At 42.5% G+C, this 18,769-nt stretch overlaps 1 protein-coding gene across 2 annotated transcripts in view; it reads left to right on the top strand.

Annotated features, from left to right (window-relative positions):
* The window catches only part of FAM135B (family with sequence similarity 135 member B), a 353,349-nt gene that overhangs the window by 216,129 nt on the left and 118,451 nt on the right, over window positions 1-18,769 (top strand). For both annotated transcript variants that reach the window (XM_074000059.1, XM_015455220.4), the window contains exons 4-5: window positions 4,157-4,296; window positions 13,536-13,606. Coding sequence is in view for 1 of the 2 variants with exons in the window: in XM_015455220.4 (XP_015310706.3) it covers window positions 4,157-4,296; window positions 13,536-13,606 (211 nt within the window). In the remaining variant the exon portion in view is untranslated. The remainder of the gene's footprint in view (window positions 1-4,156; window positions 4,297-13,535; window positions 13,607-18,769) is intronic.

Genomic DNA, 18,769 nt, shown 5'->3' with positions numbered 1-18,769 from the left:
AATTATTCTGTTCTTTCTCTGGAACAACAATGAATGTCTTTTTCAAAGTGGCTTTCTCTTCTGCCTATTCCTTACAATCGTTGGAGAAAAAAAATAAAGTTTGGCTTCAGGGTGATTTTCTGTTCTTCCTGTTCCTAGAAAGGGTCAGAAAATTCACCCTACCTAAAGAGTCTTAATCGTTGTCATCTTTAGTCTTTGAGAAAATCTGTTTGGATTTTGATAATTTTTCAGTTAAAAACATCCTTCTCTACTCACCATTTTACCTAAGCCTCACATTCATTATGGAAATTAAGTAAGGCAAGATTCTTATCGTGGAGCTCAGATTCCATAGTCCTGCCCAAGGCCACACAGCCGGAAAGTGGGGACAAGTCTAGAACTTATATTTCCCTTACTAAAGGAGCATTTTCTAAACCATATGAAAGCTAACATTGTGACTTTGAGGAACCCATAGTCTAATGGGGCTTTTCCACTTCTGTTGGCTCTAATATGTTGGAAGATTTTCTATGAGTATATCCTGAGTTTAAAGGAATTTAACTGAGTATATCCTGAGTTTAAAGCTGGCTTCAGGCCTGGGGTATTGAAGGGGTTGTTTTCTGGGGTTTGGGCACAGAAATGATTCTTTGGGAATCTCCTACATGCAGGCAGAGCCATGGCTGTGTTCTTGGAATGAGATTGAGGTTTAGTCCACAAGTAAATGGTCCCTACAGGTGCTGTTGGTTTGAGCATTGGGCATAGAGTCCCTGTCAGAAGAATAATACTTATATTTTATACTCCACACTGACAGATCCCTCTAGGACTGCTGGGAGCTCTCAGCTGAGGGAATGTCATCATTTAAAGTTTAAACATTTAGAGGTGTATAGATATATAAAATATTAATATCATTCATTTTGTGGGGGGGGAGAAGAAGAAACTACAGCACCTAAAAGTCTTTTTTTCCTCTTGCCCTCTGGCCTGAAATTCTGTGTTAAGATGTTTGGAATGTATTCTTTGTGCAGCTGAGACCTGAAGAGCTCCTCTTACCTCCTCTACTGTATTCTCTTTTCTCTGCTCCCCTCCTGTTTTTCCTTCACGCTCCCTTTCCTTCTTCCACCCATTTTCTTTTCATCTCTTTTTTTCCCCTTAAAGTCTCAACTCTTTTTATGCATGGTACCAAGGCTGACACACACAAAAGAAGAAGGCAGATAGGTAGGAAGACTCTAGTCTACACCTTCTCATTGGACCACTTGAATAGAAATCTTGTTGCCTAAAAATACCTAAAAAATACTCTAGAATGAAAAGTGGCTATTTAACACATAGCTAGGAAAGGCTGCCTTCCCAAAGTATGAGTTAGTCTTTAAGGGTAGAGGGAGTATGTACTTTGGTTGTCTCTGGGTGCTGATTTCACCAGGAAGGAGGAGAGAGGATAGTGGGCCGGGTATCCAGATGTGGATTGTTGGTGAAGAAGGGAGAATCCCAATGGGAATGAAGCAGGGAGTGTTGTCCCAGTGATCTCCATCCCAGGGAAGTTATCTTGTGATTGGTGAGCCTTCCCTTGTTAAAAAGACACCTGTTCTATGTGATGCCCTATTTAATAGTGGTGGGGAGTTGACCCAGAAAGTCTCCTAAGGTATGAAAACTGCCTTATCCCAGGCTTAATGGGGCACCTCGGGATTTAGTGATTTTCAGTAAATACCCGTTAAGCCCTGTGGTCTGTTTGCCAATCTGCTCAAATTCAGAGGCTCTTAATCTCCCATAAAAAATGTGGCCAATGACAATTTATTCAACAGAAAGTACTCAGAACTTTCTCTGCAAACACAATTAAAAAGTCATCATACTGTATATTGTATGCCCAGCGCGTGCCTGGTCTTAGGAGCTTGATCTATTTTATCCTCTGTGTCCACAGTGATCCCATAAGGTCAGTGTGGCTGTGTCCATTTCTCACATGGAAAGCTGCTGTTCCAAGAGGTGATGTCACTTGCCCAAGACAGCAAGTGATTGAACTGTTTTGCTGGCTGTCCCTCCTGGTAGCAGACAGCTCAGGGCTGCTCTGACCTTCAGGGTATTTACCCCATCCATCCGCTGCCACGTTGTCATTCTGGCTTATAGATCAGCGGGGCCTTGACAGTGATATAGAAAGAGCTAGTGTAGCAAATAAAAACAGAGAGGCATCTGCACACATGAATCATTTTTATTTAATAGGCCCATCAATTTGAATACAGCAGGTCTAAATAGAACTGCATTAGGCCAGTAATTTTATTGCCTTCATGACAAAGTGCAACTTAGAGCAGGCACATCTGAGCAGCCTTGGAAATAACCTGGCATTTTACATATTTTGTATTCCTTGCTCTGAAGCTACAAGGTAGGTGCTGGTTTAGATGTGACTGTGCATTGGGAGGTGACTGTGATCCTGTGTCCCTGTTTCCAAAAAACTGTTTGACCCATCCAGAGACAGTGTACAAGATACTTAGGATTTTTCTTTGCTAGTTGGGCTGTTTTTTTTTTTTTTTTCTTGGCTCCCATTTCAGTCAAACTATTTAATTCTTTCAGTACTGTTTTATAGAGTCCCCACCCTTTGCTAGGAAATAGATGCATTTTATTCATTCACTGGAGACTTCATTTTCTCTCTTATTAAAGAGGTAGATGTGAGGATGAATCTACACAATGCTTCATTATATAGCAATTCTCCAGCAAAGTCTGCTAACAAAATGCCATAAACTGGGTGCCTTATTGACCACAGAAATGTATTTTTCACAGTTCTAGAGGCTGGAAGTTTGAGATCAGGAAGCTAGCATGGTCAGGTTCTGGTGAGGGCCCTTTTCCAGGTTTGCAGATTGATGACGTCTCTCATTGTATCCTTCCATGGTGGGAAAGGTGAGGGGAACAGATCCCTGGCCTCTTTTTATAAGGACATTAATCCCATATGTGAGAGCTGTACCCTTATGATGTGATTACCTCCCAAAGGCTGCACCTCCAAATATAATCACATTGGTGATTAGATTTGAACATTTGCATCTTGGGGAGACATAAACATTCACAACAAGTACATATTTAGGCACCTGCCTCTGCTTTGACCCTTTGTCTCTTCATCTGGTGTAAAATTTACCTTATGGGTTTGTTATGATAATTAAGGAAAGTAACCACAATTGAAAAGCACTTTAGAACTTGTAAAATGCCATATAGTTGTTCCCTGTTATAAATAGGTAATCAATAGGTCATTGTTGCCTTATACAAATATTAGTATTATTTACTTTAGAATATGTATATAAACATATGTTTGTGTGTATATGTGTGTGTGTGTATATATATGTATATATATATACACGTATATCCAAGTGGATAGTTTATGTGTTAAGTAATTTGGAGGAGTTCATCCATTTGTTTCCCCACAATAACCCTGGACAGTGTTATTTATTTTAGAATATATATATATATATATTTTTTACATGTATCTCCAACTGTGTAGTTTGTGTGTTAAGTAATTTGGAAGAGTTCACCCATGTGTTCCCCCAAATAACCCTGGACAGTGGATGCATTGGCTAGATTTGTCTTCTTGAAATATAACTCAACTTTGAAGTACTGTTTAGGGATATGGTATATCTAGAATGCATTGGAGGATACAGAGCTAAACCAATTCCTTTAAAACTTGATATACAGTAGGATTATACAGTAGGATTAGCACATTTTCCTAAAACTCAAGACAGAGTGTTCTCATGACATGCATGATGTGCAAGCAGCACCTTTGAGAAGGGAGAGATTCTATGGGCACTAGGAAGTCCTTGTAGAAGGAAGGGTGTTTTCTGTCTTTCAGTCCCTGTTCTTCTCCTCATTGTTTCTGGGAGAGGAGGTTTATGGAATGCTTCACAGAGGAGGGCACAGGTGAACAGGTGAGAAGTTGAGCAGGCACTGCATAGCAGCCCAGGAGCACTGCCCACGGCATGAGTGACTTAGCCAAGATCTTATTGCTTGTAAGGAATGGAACAAGGTTTTTCTGAGATACCAGCCCAACTCAATGAACAGAAATATTCATATGGTGAGGTCTCATTAACTGATTTTAAGCTTTGGAAATTGGAAGGCCGCTTGGGACCATTAGTTCCTTGAGCAGGAAAGACACCTGACAGGGCTGCAGGTAAAGGACAGTATTGGAGTTCATGGGTTCCAACTGATTCTTGTTTTGCAGAGAGCAGCAGCCTGCATTCAGCCTGTGTCCATGACAGCACCGTGCACAGCCGGGTCTTTCAGATCTTATACCGGAATGAAGAGGTGCCCATAAATGATGCTGTGGTCTTCCGAGTTCATTTGCTCTTAGGTGGTGAAAGGGTAAGTCAAGAATCTACCACCAGCCACAAGTGGCTATTCCCTCTCATGGCTGTTCTCTCTCATTGCTAGGTAAATGGTGAAAGAAGAAGGTATGGATTTGCTCTGAAATCTGACAGAGATTAGTGCTTTTAGTGCACTCATGCACTTATTTATGTATTTGTTGTTTTACTCATTTTTTTAATTCATATATTTGCTTGTTCCATGTAGTCTCAAGTGCAGACAGTCTCCATTGACTCATTTACTGGGTCTCTTCTTCCCTCCTCATTTGCCCATTTGTGCATCTGTTCAGGCCCTCTGTCAATGAGTCAATCAGCAGGTGGTTTTGAGTAACTGTTTTTTTGCAGGGCTCAATGTGGGACCCTTGGATAAGGGACAGAACCGGAGAAGGCAGCAGGAACTCTACCTTGAAAGGGTTGATAATTTAGCAGGAAAACAGATATATAAGCAAACACCTTGGTAGGTGATGTGAGCAATGATCTCTGTGGAGATGACAAAGCTGGTGTTCATCAAGGCTTGCACAAGAGCTGGCTTCAGATGCACATGCTGAATTCACCAGAGAAAGAAAGAGGAAGGGCATTGAATGAAGGAGAAACAGCATCACTGCAAGCCCAGAGGCCTTGGGGAGCTCGCTTTATTAGTTGGGAACTTGATTGAAAATTTCCTGTTCATCAGATTAACACATTTCAAAGGAATATCTGAAGCTCAAACTTTTGATCTGCCTCCCCTAGCCTCACTGGAGTGTACCTGTTGCCACATTTGAGCTGACTTTTTCCTGCTAGAATATATTGAGAATTATTTGAAAGAGTATTCCTGTTTTAGGAAGGTCTAATTAGAGCCCCCACTACTTGCATTCCTCATGTAGTGTGCATAACAGCTCCTATTGGGCATCTGTTATCTTTCTCCTCTCAGGCTTCTTGGCTTTTTGTCCACATCTTTTGTTATCTAGGTAGTGACCAGGTTCCCCTTTGTGGCTAAAACTGAAAAGCGTCACTCATTCTTTATTCATTAACCCATCTATCCTTTCAAAAATTTATTGAGCACTCACTAAGCACCTACTCTGTGCTGAAGGTAAAATAGTGAACATGAAATATCCCTGGCATTTTGGACTTATATTCTAATATTAGATCAATATATCACAATGTAATTAAATAAACCAATCATGCATATTCTATTACTGAGCCTTCTCACTGCTACATACTCAGCTCCCTAGTCTCTGAGACACACTCATGAGGGAGATAAGAGTATAGGAGTTTGCACCCTCACTGGAGGCCCCGTGAAGCTACAACCGTACCCAAAGTGGAAGATACCTCATGATGGTCCTGCTGTGCAAGACTGGCTGTTGCCTCATGACAGATACTCAGATATTGAGAATGTCAAGAACTCAGCACAACTTTCAACACAACCTTCACCCAAGGTGATTATTCCCTGGAGGACAAGTGACAGACAGGAGGGTCTCCCAGAGAAGCCAGTGCAGAATTGCGGAGACCCAACTGTGGAGGAAGATTCAGGCATGCCATGAGCTCAGGGAGATGTCGGCTCTGGAGGAGAGCACAGCAAGGACAAAGAGCCTGAGGTGGGAATGACGTTGGGGTGTTTCAGGAAGAGCACTAAGGCTGAGGTGACTTGCACAGACAGGGAGGGCAAAGGAGCAGGAGACGAAGATGGAGCAGGGAGGCCCAGCATTGTGGGCCATGATAGGGAAATTAGGGCTTATTCTTGGGCAATAGAAATCCACTGATTTTGTTAGAATGGTGCAATGGCACAATTTTTATTTTAGAATTTTGTCATCCCTCTCCCAGTCTGCAAGCTCCACAGGACTGGATCTCTCTTTGTATCCTGAGTGCCCCAGTAGCCATAGGACTACACTTGTGGATACCTGACATGGAGTGGATGACCTAGTTGTTGAATGAATGAATTTAACTTATAATCTCTTCTTTTTAGGCCCTTTGCACACTATCCTTTCCAAACAGAGATAAGCATCCACCATGCGCCCTGTTTGATGGCCCTGGGCTCCCTGTATCATGCCTAGACCACAGTTGCCTGCTTCAGTACCTCAAGGCACACCTCACTCACTGGAGCCTTCAGTTAACCTGACCCTGTCTCCCTTATGCCATCACAGTGACTGCAAATACTTGACCTGTAATCAAAATTTAAAAGAACAAATGAAGCTCCTATTAGCCATGCTGGCTAGCTTTTGACTACTTGACCATTTCCCCTGTCTGCTCTCCCACCTGCTATATGCCCCCAGAGACTGGCTGCAAGAACTGCTCAGTCATGTCTTTACCTTTTAGTTTCCGTTGAGTTCAGCCTATGAGAGCTTCTGCAGGTGACTACGAGGAGAATGGGCCCAGAGTGTTCATTCCCCAGGCTCCTTCCCTGCAGGGTCCTGGAGGGTTGGCTGTGTCCAGTGGTGTGCTGGAGTCTGCTTATATCAGCTTTTGATAGCCACGCTACAGACTTCTTTCCAACTCCTTATTTAGCGACTTCACATTCATAGCTCGAAGTCAATTGTGATGAAAACATTTACACAGGAGAAACTGCCAATGCTACAAATCAGTGTTTTTTTATTTTTCTTCAGAGAGCCAGTTGTTAAACCTTTACCAGCATACCACTTGCTCTGTCCTTCTTCCAAAGGCCCCAGCTCCAGGCAGGGAGACACACTCCATGTAGCTTTCTCTCCAGTTCTGATAGCCACTGTCTCTGCTTGATTCTTCATGCCTAGGGTGATAAGGAGGTCCTGAGGTTACTAATCTTGAGGAACTGAGCCATTGTTAGTTGCTTTTTTTTTTTTTTTTTTTTAGACAGAATCTCGCACTGTCGCTCAGGTGGAGTGCAGTGGTGTGATCTCGGCTCACTGCAACCTCTGCCTCCAGGGTTCAAGTGATTCTCCTATCTCAGCCTCCTGAGTAGCTGGGATTACAGCTTCCAGGGTTCAAGTGATTCTCCTGTCTCAGCCTCCTGAGTAGGTGGGATTACAGCTGCCCACCACCACGCCTGGCTATTTTTTTTTTTTTTTTGTAGTTTTAGTAGAGACAGGGTTTCACTATGTTGGCCAGGCTGGTCTTAAACTCTTGACCTTGTGATCCACCCGCCTCAGCCTCCCAAAGTGCTAGGATTACAGGGGTGAGCCACTGCGCCCAGCTGTTAGTTGCTTTTTCTAAATCTTCCACACACTTTGTAAATAATCCCTTTAATAAACTGTACCTAGAGTCCTCATTTTGAGTGTATCCTCTAATTCCTTCCTGGACTCAAGTTGATACCTTTAGTTTAGGAAACAAGACCATTAGGTTGCCTAGAGTGGTCATAAACTCCCAGTTAAACAGACTGCAAGCTCAAGGTCCACTTCCCCAAACTCCAATAAGAAATCAGTGCTCCATTTTTTCCCATGGGCCTTTGCCCTTTGGGACATGGATCTCAAAGAGCTACCCTGGCAAAATGCTTATGACAAACCAATGATGGAGGCTGGGTTTGGGTATTAGTCAGGTATCCTGGCCATTGCTCCATTTAATTCCGTCAGAGAATTGTTCTTGTCCCTGACAATTTAAAGCCTTCAAGTTTGACCTTCCCAACCTTCAACCTTAACTCATGTGAGGTTGTAGCCAACCTTAGTTCTCAAGTTGAATGGGGAGTCTGTTTCATATTACATGTTGTTTTCTTCTTCCTATCAAATTTCTTATCTCTGTAAGCTAATAATTTGTTATTGTGTTGGGGGTAATCCATATGGCAGCAAACAATGTCACAGCTAATTGCTATATACAAATCAGGGATAATAAAAGTTAATTGGATATGTCTGTAAACACTGTATATTTGGAATGGATGCATTTCCAGTTAGTATCAGTCTGCTTATGACAACCAAAACACTGCTTATAGCCAATCGGCCAGAAATTATGTTCATGGATACACATAGACATGATTGTGAACCACAGACATTTATGAAATGCCTATTCGCCAAACACGTGATTCCACCTGCTATCAGAAATTCAGACATGAGGAAGATTCAGTTATGCATTGAGGTCACAGATAAGTGCAAGAGATGACCATGGACAGAACTAATCACAAGTTAAGGTGTAGGAAGAGATGTTATAATAACAGTTGCAAAGAGTGAGTCTGGAGGTAGTGTGTATATTTTATTTATATACTCTGTGTAATCCCACAGAAGATTTGGGAAGGCTTACAAAATGCATAGAATAGTAAAAAGAAAATCTAGCAATGGAATGAGGCAGAGTGGAGGAGAAACACATACAGGAAAATAAAGGCTGGGGTAAATGTAGGGGACCAAAATGCGCAGACACCCTCTGGATATTTGCTAATGGTGATCATACATTTAGTGCTAAGCTCCTAGCAGGCAGAGCAAAAAAGCAGATACAATTATTAACAACAAAATGCTTGCCACTCTGAGGAAGAAGGGGAAAAGATTATATATTAAACACATTTTATGAGCAAGATTGCATTTTCATAGGCTTAAAAAGGAAAAGCATTTTCCAAAGTGTAATTCCTTGCTGCACCGGCATCACAGTCCCCTGGCAGTACTCATACAAAATGCAGATTCATGAGCCCATGCCAGACCTAGTGATTCAGACAGAGGTGGGGTTTTTTTCTTTTTCTTTTTTTTTTTGTTTGCTGGAAGCAGAGAGGGGCCTGAGTTGATTCAGAGTTTTGATAAGTAGAAAAATGGACGAGATTTCCACAGTAACCAGTTAAGAGCCCCTGAGACAGAAGACAGCAAGGCCCATAAAAAGCAGTAAAGCAGAAGGCAGATTTGGGGAAGAAAGCATTGTTGCTAATGGGCTGGAAACTGGCAGGGACACAAAGCTAGAAAGGAAGGTTGAGGACACAGCATGGAGAGCCATAGAGACTCTGCCGAAGGTCATGTTTTTCCTTTTTTAAAGGTAGGAGTCTCCTTCAGGACAGAAGGAGGAGACCTGGCATTTAGAAAGGTCAGTCTGGCAATAATATAGAAAAGGGGGCCCAGGAGACCAAGGGCGTACAGGCAGTTGCTGCTATAGTGCATGGTGTCTTGGTGAGCATCATGGCAGAGGTCGTAACTGTGTGAATGGAAACTGTGTGAGTTGAAAGGGTGAGCTGCATGGCCGCCAAGTGCAGCCCTTAGGACTGGGTTCAGGTTGAGCATAGGAGATGGCAGGCATCATGTAGAAAGGAATGATAAATGGAAGTTGACTCTAAGATTTGGGCATGAAATAGGCTTGGAGTTACTAATAGTCCAGGGTAGTTGGGAGAAGAAAAGCTTCTACTGGGGAGTGAAAGGAGTTGAGGATGAGTTATAAGAACAATCACAAGGATCTTAGCACTAACAGCGGAGGCAGCGCTCCTTTCACGGGGACACTAGCTGCAGGGGGTCTGTTCCTGCAGACCCCTGATTCGGCGATGGATGAATAAACATACACTGACACACAGATATTCTGCTTTGCCAGTCCAGCTGAGGGTCTGAGCTGCTTAAAGGCTCCAAGCTGAGTTCTGTAAACAGTTGCGACTGGGCCCATATGGGTTAGTGAGGCTCTTATTTATTCAGTAAGACTAATTAACAAAAGTTGTGAGGAAACACCACTAGAGGGTAAAGATTAAAGGCCAGGTTCTCAGGCCTAAAGTAAACACCATTTGCGGGTAATAAACTTCTGCCGGCCACCAAGTAGGAGGCAGTAAAGTGTGCCTGGTAGGACAGAGGTTAGTCTTAAGCCCATGTAAGTAAACAGGATGGGAAGATTAACTTCCCACATTCTTCTGTGCTTGTACCCTCATCTTTCTGGCTCCTGCAAAGACACCCTGGCTGCCTTCAGCCAAGCAATCTGAAGCTATGCAAACTCTCAGGCCTTCCAAGAGAGTTTTTGACTATTACTATAACTATCTTCCATATTTTTCCCACCAGCCTGATTGAACCCCAACAAACAGCATCTTATACCTACAAGGTATGTGCTATATGGCAGGCGCTGTGCTGATTTCTTTGTCTGGAATATTTCATTGAGTTATTGCGACAACGTGAGAGGTGTTTTACTACTCCTGTTTTACAGAGGAGGATACAGGGACTTAGAGAAGGCATTTATCTGAAGTCATACCACCTGGAAGTTGTAGAGCCAGGGTTTGAACCTGGGCCCTCTGATCATAAAGTCTATGTTTGTGACCAGCGTGCAGGACCACTATGTGACGTTGGTAGAAGAATGGGTCCTTCATGTGGCCGGGCCCCCTGTGGTTGAAAATGACAGCAATAATAATAGCTAACCTTTGTTGAGAATTGTCAGTTCAATTGTAAACAAAGCCCTTTGTGTACATTTTTAAATTTTAATTCACACAATAACAATGCTTTGTGAGTAAATGTAATTATTTTACTCTCATTTTACAGATGAGAAAACAACAGAGAGGTTGACTGGCCCCAGGTCTCATAGATATGAAATGATAGAACTAAGAGTTGTACGCATGTATCTTGATTTCAGAAGCTGCTCTCTTAGCTGTCAGGCTGCAACAAATCCCAAGATAGTAGTTAAGAATGGAGGAGAAAACAAGAGAGTCACCATTATGAGTTGAAACCAAGCAGTGAGAGAACGTCCAACCTAGAACACACACATGACCATGGGAGAAAGCTGAAGAAATGGAGCCCTTGACAGCATCTGGGATGTGGGACTCTCACTAACTGAGTTTGAGAAAATGCCTTTACCACAGGGAGCCTCAGTTTCCTCATGGGTAAATGCAGGACAGTCTTTCCTAACTCATAGTTTTATCCATGTTAAATAAAATAGTATACTTATAATGATAGTTTATTGCCTGCCAAATAATAACTCTTCTGTAAATATTAGCTTCTTATATTATTTCTACTAGTTTGCAGAACTGCTTCCTGTTCGTGAGAAAATGACCCTTGAATGGAGATGATGACTCTAATTGAGATAATGCAGAATAAAGGAAAATCATATGTTTGTATGGTGTGTGTGTGTGTGTGTGTGTGTGTGTCTTTTTGAAGGGGGGGGTGGGTAGGAAGTCAACAGCCAACCATGGAATAAATGTTTAGAAAAGGCAGTGACTTCATTCTGGAATATCTTGCAAATAAGATTCATTGAAGCATTGTAAAGTTATAGCCCAGCTCAATTTAGCCACAGCTTATCCAGGCCAATGATTTCTCTCCCAGTTCCTAAGGAAACTGCAGCAAGTTTAAAACTGGAGTTTACATTGAATTTTCATTACCCAGGCAAATGCGTGCTCAGAAGGTAGTTGGGAAGCTTACGTTGCCAGTCTCCCTCCCTTCCTGGTGACAAGAGGCTGCAATGCGTTCCTTGTGTGTTTGAAGCTAGGTTCATGATTATGCAAAACAAAGCTAGGAAAGGAAGTTATTTATAGCACTTGGATTCAGCAAAATGTTAACTTTTAAATGCTTTTTTTTAAATAACAAATTTTAAACCCTGGAGACCTAAAGATAAATTCCATCTGTATATCTCTCCATGAATTATGCTTAACCAGGAAGACATTTCCAAAGAGATCTTTGGGTAAGATATTTCCATCTCAGGAAGGTGAGGAGATTCTTGCAAAGAAATGAAAACCAAAAAAGGTGGGGATTGGGGAAAAAGCTTTATTTATTCCTCAAAGATGCATTGATACTTTCTATGTAGCAGACACTATTTCTGGAGCAAGGGATCAAGAATGAATTAAAACTAGTCTCTCTCTTAATCATACAAGGATTACTGGGAACACTACACAAGAAAATAGCCAGGGGCTTTTAGATGCAGGTCAGACGGGTGTCAGTGAATACTGTGAATGGTGGTAGAAGGGACAGCAATTACCTGATCTGAAACAGATCAGGTGATTGAACCCTGAAACAGAGTTTCTAAATGCCAGCCCAGCACTCCCAAGTCCAGGGTTTTGTTTTGCTTTGTTTTTTGTTTTTTTGCAGAAGCTAAAAACCCATAATACAAATATGAAATTGCCTGAATTGTAAATGTTTGCAATTTGTAGAAAACATTTTCAAAAATACTATGGGGACTAAACAAGACACATCAGCAGACAATACTTGGCTCACAAGCTTCCAGGTGATAACACCGCCTCCAAAATTGTAATAGGCACCGTTAAATACCAAGATAAACAAGACACGGCATTTTGTGGTTACAGACAAAAAGGGCTCCATCCTGCCTGTGAATGAGGAGGCGGCCAAGTCCTATCACAGGTGTGTAGAACTGACCCTGGGCTGACCTCTGAGTAGAGGTGGTGGCGAGATCTGGTATTTAGCAAGTAACACCCCCTTGAGTTGGGAGTGATGTTAAAAAAGGAGAACTAGGGGTACCATCTTCCAGGTATATAGGAGAAACTGGCAGGAAGAATAAAGATTCCTGTGTTTAAAAAGTATGTTTTCTTTTTTTATTTTTTCTTAAAGCAAAGGATAAATGCGGCCATGGGTAGGACATAAAATGCCAGTGTCTTAAAGTGAAAATGGTTAAATACAATGGATTTCAAGACAAAAATGAAGAAGCTGCTTTCTTTTTTTTTATTTTATTTTATTTATTTATTTTTTTAAAATTTATTTATTATTATTATACTTTAAGTTGTAGGGTACATGTGCATAACGTGCAGGTTTGTTACATATGTATACTTGTGCCATGTTGGTGTGCTGCACCCATCAACTCGTCATTTACATCAGTCACTCATAGGTGGGAACTGAACAATGAGATCACTTGGACTCAGGAAGGAGAAGCTGCTTTCTTATGAAGCTGAGCCACCTGAAGAAGTGACTGCTTTCCCAAACATGAGCTTCCTCCTCTGGACACGTGGGCCATGATGCCTGCCCTGAGAGGATGCCTGAGGGTTAGAGATGACATTGTTCTGACTTAATCCCATTGCTAGCCAAGTGGAATTTCACTGCGAGTTCACTGCTCCATCCTTCCCAAAGGAGGTGCTACAGAACACTTGACTCTTGCCTCAAATGGGATTCTAGATCAAATCCAAATGAGACTCTCGAAAGTCCTGCAATAAAGAAACTTGTTTAGCATTTTTTTTTTTTTTTTGCAAATTGACTTTCCCCAAACTGAGTATGTAAATCCCTTCTTTTTTTCTTTTTGTATAATACTCCCAGATATCCTGTTCACCCAGAACTCCATGAAACATACATGGAAATTCTGCTTTCAGCATAAATGGCATTGATTTTTGGACAAGATGGTGTTTCTCTACTTTGGGAAGTAGACAAGCTAAGTATTTCATTTGGACAATATTTGACTCCTGAAATCCCTTGGACTTTGTTTCTTTTGCAGATGGAAGATGCGCTGAGTGAAGTAGATTTTCAACTCAAGGTGGATCTGCACTTTACGGACAGTGAACAGCAGTGAGTGTCATGGAAATGGAAATTATTGAATTGTAGTAGCACGATGCTCTCCTCCCCGCTTCCCTACTCCTGGGATAGTCTCATAGGCCATGAATCTCAGAACGTCTCTCAGATAAGCATCTCCTGATAAGCTGCAATGTCCCTTACTCAGGGGTGTGGGCTAAGAAAGTTTGTGTGGTCATTTCAAACCACATACATTTTAGGCAGGCAGCTCAAATGCATACACAGAAATCTCATAACTTGTTGGCTTTATTAACTGGCACTTTCTCATGTCTGACACCTTCACACATCTTACAATGTGATAATAATTGGGGGTTTTAGATTAACGACCCTATGAAGCTACAAATGGCAAATCCCCTTCTGAATCAAAGGAGATTCTCTCAGGATTCAACGTCTTTGTGTGACATATCTGCTGTTATGTTTCAACTCTGAAACTTGAAACTCCATTTATCTGTAACCTGCTCATTAAATAAGCAGGAGGCAACTTTCTTCTTTCTCATAACTGCTTTCTTTCGGCTTGTTCTGTGGCCTCTTCTTCCTACCCTGGGCTGAGCTGTCAGGCCACTAAGCTGGGATATTTCCGCTAATGAGTAAGTCATCCTTTTTTAGGTGTGAAAAGTCCAGTGAAGTATAATATCAGAACTCTAAACCTCATCCATTGTATAACTTCTTTCTGTTGCCTCCTTTCTCTACCTCACCTCCAGATCCAGGCTTTCCTAGCGTAGAAAACTCCCAGTGTAGGAACAGGGCATGGTGGGGGACTTCATATCCCCATTTCTTCCCCACTGCAGTTTGCAGGCTTTGCAGGGTCAGGCACAGTAAGGAGGGAAACAGTGGAGAAAAGGGCAGGGGTTCATTTGTGAGTAGGATTGTCATATGGTAAACCCTGAATTGGCCTTAGGATGTTCTTGTGAATTCCTTAGAGATAGACTCCTTAGGAACCCCTGACCAGAAGACTCTCACCCAGCCCCATCCCTGCAGTTATCTGATGTAGTGATGCCTCACAAGAGGCTGGGTGACTCATTCCTTGCAAGAAGCTCTTTGGGGGTGGATACTTTTCCAAAGCACACTCATCTGGCCCATGGGAAATGGACACAGACACTTTAACGCCCATTCCACATAACCTCCTCTGCCAAGCCTGCTCACTTTTGTTTAGACCAATCCAGCCACCCTCAGCTTCTCTCCTGATGGCCTTTGCAGAATGAGTTGAGCACTAGGAACTGCATTCCCACTGTTCTAGGGGATACAGGGCAATCTCCCTTGAAGACCTCCTCTCTTGGCTTAGGCAAAGGGAGGAAAACTCCTCCTTTCTCCGTTCTGTTAGCAGAATCTCAGCACACGCTGACCACTATCTGCAAATTAAAGTCAATTTTCACCTCTGGTCTCTGTAACCTCTCCAACAAATGTTTCCCCTTTTCCTTTGGAGAATGGGGAGTTGGGAAGCTGATGAGTCAATGCTGGCAGAACTGTTTCCCTCATCCCTTCAAAGTTCAGATTTGGCCAGGGGCAGTGGCTCATGCCTGTTATCCCAGCACTTTGGGAGGCTGAGGTGGAAAGATTGCATGAGCCCAGGACTTCAAGTTTACGGTGTGTCATGATTGTGCCACTGCACTCCAGCCTGGGTTACAGAGCAAGACCCTGTCTCAAAAACAAAACAAAACAAACAAAAAACAATAAAAAAAGGTCAGATTTCTTCGCAGAACTTCTTCCCCTTCTCAAGGACTGTCCTATCTCTGAAATCTGTCTAATCCGTTATGGGACTGTTCATAACATGAGGAGTTGGGTCCAAGGGGATTTGAACCAAAGATGGATGTCTACTGAAGTGTTAGGGACTTGATCGTGTATGGGAATTGAGAAGGGGCATCCACTGATGTGTAGCCAGTCTTGCCTGGTCCCTGGGCTGGCAGGAGTATCTGTCCATGGTCGTGCCACAGTCTGGGTTCAACTTCACAGATGCCTCATTTTTGTCTCTATCTGGACCCCAGCCCTCTGGCCACCTGCCTTTCTCATCACATCTGCTTTCTCCTTAGCAGGATAGTGTAGAGACTTGAGGAATCCTACCTGCTTCACCCCATCGCCAGGACTTGTTCTAGCACCATACTGAACTCAGACGCCCTAAAAGAGGCTGGCCTTCTTCCCGAGCTATAAACTCAGAAGTAAAGCCCTGACGTTATGGTGCTCCTATTTTCCTCTAACCATCTGGGGTTTCTGTCATTAACACCTCCAGTAACCCACCCCGCCCTATCACTCTGTTCTACTTCCTTCCCAGACATTCATTCATAGCTTTATGGTAGACATTTCCAATTCATCACAACCTTGCGGCTAACTCCAAGCTCAGCCTAGAAATCAGCCTCCCACCTGCCCTCCATGTGATAAGCCATAGTGTACACAGTAAATGAGACTTTCTGTTCAGCAAAACAGTAGTTAATGGAGAGCCTGTATACCGGTGACTGGTTTAATCAAAGTGTATAAAACTCAGCAACCTAGACTCTGCACTCATTAACTATAAAACATTGGGGAAGTCTCACACTTTCATAAATCTCAGTAGCTTCAGTTATAAAATAGATATCATTATAGAATACATACCTCATAGGTCTGTTTGATGATTAAGAGAGACAATATATGTAGCAGGCCAAGTACACAATCTGATGGATAAATGTCTTCTTGCTCTTTATGGCTTCTTAGCTGGAAGTGAGGCCAGGCTTCAATGTGTTGCTTCCTCTCCCAAGCACTTAATAATAATAATAATAAGGGTTTTCATGAACTATAAGATTAGCTAAGATGAACAGGAAGTCAGAGGCTGGGGAAGATTGAAAATGCCACATTTTTAAATTTTCATAAATTGAGTTTAAGGATGACAAGGCATCCGTGGCATATCCTGGGGTGGACATTAGGCTCTGAAACATGACCAAGTCATCTGGCTTCTTTAGCATCATATAGGCCTGGGTGGGAACAAAATGGAGAAGCAGAGCCTCTCATATTGGGACAGAAGAGCTCTTGAAATTTGTCTTTTCTGGTGGCTCTCAATGCAGGTGGGAGGATTCTGACCCCTGGAGACATGTGGCCTTGCCCAGAGACATGTTTGGTTATCACAGCTGAGGAGGATGCTTGAGGGGAGATGTGAGCACAGTAAGGGCAGGGCTTCACTTCTGACTTTATAGATCCGAAAGAAGGCCAACCTCTTCTAGGGCCTTAGAACAAGTCCCAGGAATGGTGTGAAGCAGACAGGATTGTCACACTTAGATATTGCCGTCTAGTGAGTGAAGGCCAGATATGCTGCTGCACGTCGTACAGTGCACAAGTTAGCAGCGCCCCCTCCCACCACAAGAAAGCATGACTCGGTCCCCAAAGCAATGTTATGAGGTGAGGAAACTGTGCTTTATTCTAATCTCATATTTGTACTTGTTCCTCTGCAAAGACCCATCAGAACCTGTTTGCACAGGGATGGGAACCTCACTCCTTCACATCATGGCCCATTCTGCCCTGAATAGTTCTGCTGATTGGGAAATTCTTCTTTATTTCAAGGAACGATTCATCCCTGTGCATCTGCCCTCAGTAGATTTCAGTTTTATTTCTTGTGACCACCCAGACAAATCCCAAGTCTGGATGGCAGTTCAGAAAAGAAATCTTCTTGGCCAGGCACGGTGGTTCTCACCTGTAATCCCAGCACTTTGGTAGGCCAAGGCAAGAGGATTACTTTTGGTCAGGAATTCAAGACCAGCCTGGCCAACATGGTGAAACCCCATCTCTACTAAAAAACACAAAAATTAGCTGGGTGTGGGCTCAGGCTTGTAATCCCAGCTACTTGGGAGGTTGAGGTGGGAGGTTTTCTTGAACCCAGGAGGCGGAGGTTGCAGTGAGCCGAGATTACACCACAGTACTCCAGCCTGGCAGCCTGGGTGACAGAGTGAGACTCCATCTCAAAAAAATAAAAAAGAAACCTTATTTATGTCATTTCCAGGTTAAATACTAGGGCTATTTCTGTGTGTGTTTTTTGTTTGTTTAATTTGTTTGCTTTATTTCCCTTATAAGAACTCAGACACCGTCCTATCAGTGCAATCAAGTTTACCACCATCATTTCAGAGCTTAGAGACCTCCCTGCACCACCACCAGGACCTAAGTTTTATCTCCATTTTGGATATATCTCTTTAAGAGCACAGGAGAGTTACCACCTCTTCATTCTTAATTCTTTACTTTTACTAATGTGGCTTAAATTCTTGTGAACATTTTTGCCATCTTTGCTACACTGATATGTATTTAACATTCTGTTGTTCAAGCCCTAGGGATATATCTGTGATTCATAGGAACCTGGGTCTGACTGGATTCAAAGCAATATTGAGCAGTAACTCAGAAATAACTGTGAATCAGGAAGACCTGGTCCAAGATTACATTTTTGTCTTGTGGCTTTAATTAACTCTTGTTGACTTTACTTCCTTGTCTACAAACAGAATAATGCCAATAAATACCTCCTATAATTGCCATGCGGATTAAAGGGAAAAGTACATGTTCAGTTCATAATAAGCTCTCAATACATTGTAGCCAGAATTAAAAATAATGTAAATGTTAACACCTTGCTGAGATTCATGGGGTAGACCCTTCACCCTCTCCCCAACAGATTTCTTTCTGGTACCAGGGGATCATTATTCATATTCAATCTATGGAGTCATCCTGAGCTCCAATAATTTAGTTGGCTCTTTCACTTGGCCTTTGTTTGCACACAAGCAACAAGGGTTTCAAGGAAGCAAAGCCCGTGGTGTTGGGTCTTCAGAGGCTGCTCCCTCCATCTGGCCCTTTCCGTGCTTCATTTCCTTATCTATGGATGGAGGACAAGCATTTCCTCTCTGTTCTCCTCATGAAAGATGCTCCTCCCAGGTTTCCCTTGTGTTCTGCTTCAGAGAAATTTGCACAGCCCAAATGACTGGTTCTCAGGATTTGAGATTAGTGCTGGGTCTTCCTGGGGCAAACATGGCCCCAGGTTTTATATAGGTAACAACCAATCTTCTTTTAATCATCAAAGATGCTGTGACAGTTGGTTTAATCTCTTAGACTCAGATACGTGTCAATTACAAAATACTGGAGCAGACATTGGGGAACCCTTGATGAAACTAGTCAGATTATTTAAGCACTGTGCTTTGGGTGTCATTCATTCTTTTGTTCATTCAG

The sequence above is a fragment of the Macaca fascicularis genome, chromosome 8, assembly GCF_037993035.2.
Source record: "Macaca fascicularis isolate 582-1 chromosome 8, T2T-MFA8v1.1".
NCBI lineage: Eukaryota > Metazoa > Chordata > Mammalia > Primates > Cercopithecidae > Macaca > Macaca fascicularis.
The sequence above is the reverse complement of the archived record's forward strand: the minus strand, read 5'-3'. Positions and strand labels throughout refer to the sequence as shown.